General features: G+C 30.8%; 1 protein-coding gene across 2 annotated transcripts; it reads left to right on the top strand.

Moving 5' to 3' along the window:
* Nucleotides 1–1,043: 1,043 nt before the first annotated feature.
* LOC136205184 (pentatricopeptide repeat-containing protein At1g63330-like) lies at nucleotides 1,044–3,112 on the top strand. 2 transcript variants are annotated; one of them, XM_065995681.1, is made up of 2 exons: nucleotides 1,047–1,260; nucleotides 1,939–3,112. In XM_065995681.1, the coding sequence occupies exons 1-2, from the start codon at nucleotides 1,186–1,188 to the stop codon at nucleotides 2,920–2,922; spliced, it is 1,059 nt and encodes a 352-aa protein (XP_065851753.1). In that variant the 5' UTR covers nucleotides 1,047–1,185; the 3' UTR covers nucleotides 2,923–3,112. The 2 variants fall into 2 exon arrangements, with proteins under 2 accessions (XP_065851752.1, XP_065851753.1); XM_065995680.1 differs by having other exon boundaries at nucleotides 1,044–3,112.
* The last annotated feature ends 901 nt before the right edge of the window (nucleotides 3,113–4,013 follow it).

Genomic DNA, 4,013 nt, shown 5'->3' with positions numbered 1-4,013 from the left:
ATTCGAATCAATTTAGATAGAAAAATTCACTAGCATAGTAATAAGACAACACATTGCTACGTATAATATGATATTTATTGAAATATATAAAAAAAATATTAAATAATATTTTAATTATTTAATTTGTAAAATGATTATATATTTTTGAATAGTTAATGATAATTATAACTAAAATGGTGGTGTAATGCTTTGTAGATTTTAAAGGTTTAAAATTCAAATCTTACCTTTACTAATTTTATAGGTAGTAGTTCAAATCTTAACTTAACGGATAAGATATATGTGCATATCCACAACGTTATGTGATTTAAAATGTATACTTGTTATGGTAATGAAACGACACGAGACGAGTAGTTCCAATAATAAATAGAGTACTTACTTGTTATCATTCCTAAATATAGATTGAAGGTCAAATTTTACTCTATATTGCTATTTTTTGGCTTAATATAAAACTTTACATCTTAACATACCATTTTTTTTGTCCGATAGTTCCAATTTATACTTGAACTTATCGCATATATAAATTTATCAAAATTGAATTTTCGATACTCTATATACTCTATTTACTAATTTGACATATTTTAAATTGACATAATATCATCCAGAGCCAAACTTAACTTCATCGAAATATTATATATCATTTCAGTAAATAAATATAATGGTGATCCATGTTCAAATATAAGTTCAGATTGTCAAAACGAAAAAAAATATATATTTATATGTATAATTATGTAACTTAAGGGTTTCTTATAAAAAAAATGTAATTTAAGGGTTAAAATGAACCCAGATATTGGTAGAGATGATAAAGTTTAGATATTAACTCAGAGTCTAAAATTGACAGTAAGTATTCGGATAAACTAGCACAAATTTCACAAATTGTTAAGTATTGAAAATGATTGTATTTGAAATAATTTGTCAAATATTGTCAAACTTTAAAATTGAAGTAAAATGATAATATCTACTAACTTTACAGACTTAATTGTATATTAAGACTAAGATCTGGGTTAAATGTTAATTTACTCTTCAACTTATCATCAAGTAGCAATTTTGAAAGGATGTTTTCGCAATTTTGTGTCCCTATCTATTAACTTACCATTTCTATCCCAAATTCTCTAACTAGGGCTTCCTTGATTTCACATCTTTCTTTCTGTCACTTTCAATTTCCTAAACCCTAACCTTAGATCCACGATGCTAAGAAGAAGCAGCAGCAGCATACGCCTTCTCTCTGCGTTTGCATCTCATCTTCATCTTCATCTTCATGAGGTAATGCCTTTTTCTGCTAATTCATTTTCTCTTCTTCATACTCCTTATTCCACATCTGCAACTAAAACCTTTCATCGTCTCATTTCTTCCTTCAATCATATGCTTCGTATGAATCCAGCCCCTTCGCTTATTCAATTCACCAAATTATTATCTGCATTAGTTAAAATGAAACATTTTCAGACTGTCCTTTCTTTCTCCAACCAGATGGAGTTTATGGGAATTTCAACTGATGCTTATACAACTAATATGTTAATTAATTGCTTCTGCCGTTTACACCATGTCGATTTTGGGTTCTCTGTTTTGGGGAAGATGTTCAAACTTGGTTTAGAGCCTGACATTGTAACCTTTAATACTTTGATTAATGGGCTATGTAAACAGGGAAACCTTGTTGAAGCAGTAAACTGTTTTGATAATATAGTTGCGTTAGGATATCAACCTAATGTACAGACTTACAATGTGATTGTCAATCCTCTATCTAAAATGGGAAAATTCAACGTGGTATTTGGTTTGCTTGACAAAATGGGTGAGAGAGGTTGTGAGGCTGATGTGGTGACATACAATTCTATAATTGATAGTCTTTGCAAGTATGGTCTCCTTAAGGAAGCATTTCACCTATTCTCAAAGATTAGAAGCGAAGGAATTTTACCTAATGTTGTTACCTACAATTCTTTAATTCAGTGTTTATGCTATTCGGATCAGTGGAGTAAAGCTTCTAAGTTGTTCAATGAAATGATGGATCTGAATATAGCACCAAGTATAATTACTTATAGTATCTTGGTTGATGAATTTGGTAAAGAAGGAAGGGTGGATAAGGCTCGATCTGTGGTTGGAACAATGATACAGAGGGGTATAACACCTGATATTATGACTTACAGTTCATTGATAGATGGGTATTGTCTGGATAGGCAAATGCATCAAGCTAGGAATCTTTTTAATGTGATGAACCGAAAGGGCTGTAATCCTGATGTTCAAACTTATAACATATTGATTCATTGGTATGGTAAATGGAGAATGATGGATGAGGCAGAACAACTTTATAATGAAATGCTTCTTAGAGGTTTAGTTCCTAATAATTATACTTATAATGCTCTTATACGTGGCTCGTGCCATACAAGAAGTCCTGGGGAAGCTATGAAGTTTTTTAACAACTTGTGTTTAGGCGGCTATATTCCAGACATAGTTGCTTACTCAAATTTACTACACGGTTTTTGTGGACAGAAGAATTTTGATGTTGCCATAGGCCTACTACATGAAATGAAAAGGTACAAGTTGAAGCGTAACATAGTTATATATGGTATTCTAATGGATGGAATGTGTAAAGCTGGAAGATTGAAAGATGCAAAGAAATTATTTTCCAGGCTTTCTGTTGAAGGGTTGCAACCCAATGTTACAATTTATAATATAATGATTGGTGGACTTTGCAAAGAAGGTCTATTAGATGAAGCATATAAGGTGTTCAGGAAAATGAAAGAAAATGGCTACTCACCGGATAGTGTCTCATATAATGTGATTATTCATGGATTTCTACGGCACAAGAATTTGACCAAGGGGGTAGAGCTCATAGGTGAAATGCGTCAACGAGGCTTTTCTGCAGATAACACCACAGTAGCATTGGTAGTGGATCTGTCATGTAAGAAAGATATCATTCTGGATAATTTGTAAATCCATCCTAAAGGATTGTTATCCTGCTGCTCCTATGGTGATTTAAAGGTGCAATTCGTTTCTTTTATTGCAACTTTTCTGCTGCTATGTTTTGATTGTATTGCTGTTATAATTCTTGTGTTGGTGTTTATTTTATGGATTAATTGGGTTTCTTATAAAATCAATTCATTTGCATTTATGCACATTCTTGCTGCTGTCTGAAATGATTAGTCATACGTATTTATAGTTGTACGAAATCAAAAAATTATTTGCCATGATTTGTGTTGAAGGGTTGCAACCTGATATTCATACATATACTATAATGATTGGTGGACTCTGCAAAGAAGGTCTACAAGATGCTAGAAAATGCTAGAGTATTGAGCCTCTTTGACCAAAGGAGGAACTGTGTTAATGCTAGAAAATGCTTCTATTGTTCAACTAGGAGGATACCCTCGCTTCGCTTCGGGATGAAAATAATTAAAAATATTAGCATATATATATATTACAGAGAAAATAAAATTGCAAGTTATTTAATTAGTAAAAAAGAAACTTGGGAAATATTGTAATAGAAAAATAAATATTTTCAATATATAATATAATAAAAAAGAATTCATTTCATACACTCGCTAAAACAGTTGAACAACTTCCTAACATATTTGTACATGATATTGAAATGATCTATAATTCAGTCAATCATCAATTCTTAATAAATTGAAATAGTCTATAACATCTACTTCATTTTATCTATAAGCCATAATGTTAAAAATCTTATACAATAATCAATAACATCAGAAAACATAAGTTTAGCATCATTCAAAAAATGAAATCACATAATCTAAAATGGAGTTAAAAAAAATCTCAGGGTAATTGGCACTGTTAATCTCTCACATTTGCAAATTAGGATTTGTGGGATCTTGGTCAACTTCTCAAGGCCCTCAGTAATACTAATTAGAAACTCAAATTTTATGAAAGCTATGTAAATTGAAAGCAAAAAGAGAAGAAAGAGGCTGCTCTGTTAAGAGAAATAAAACTACAAAGACAACATATTATAAAACATTCTTATAGTTTAGAAATATAATGTCATTCATCAAACTTAACAACAGACTATAATG

Source organism: Euphorbia lathyris, chromosome 9 (assembly GCF_963576675.1).
Source record: "Euphorbia lathyris chromosome 9, ddEupLath1.1, whole genome shotgun sequence".
Classification (NCBI taxonomy): Eukaryota; Viridiplantae; Streptophyta; class Magnoliopsida; order Malpighiales; family Euphorbiaceae; genus Euphorbia; species Euphorbia lathyris.
Note: the sequence above shows the minus strand (reverse complement) of the source record. Positions and strands in the feature narration are given on the sequence as shown.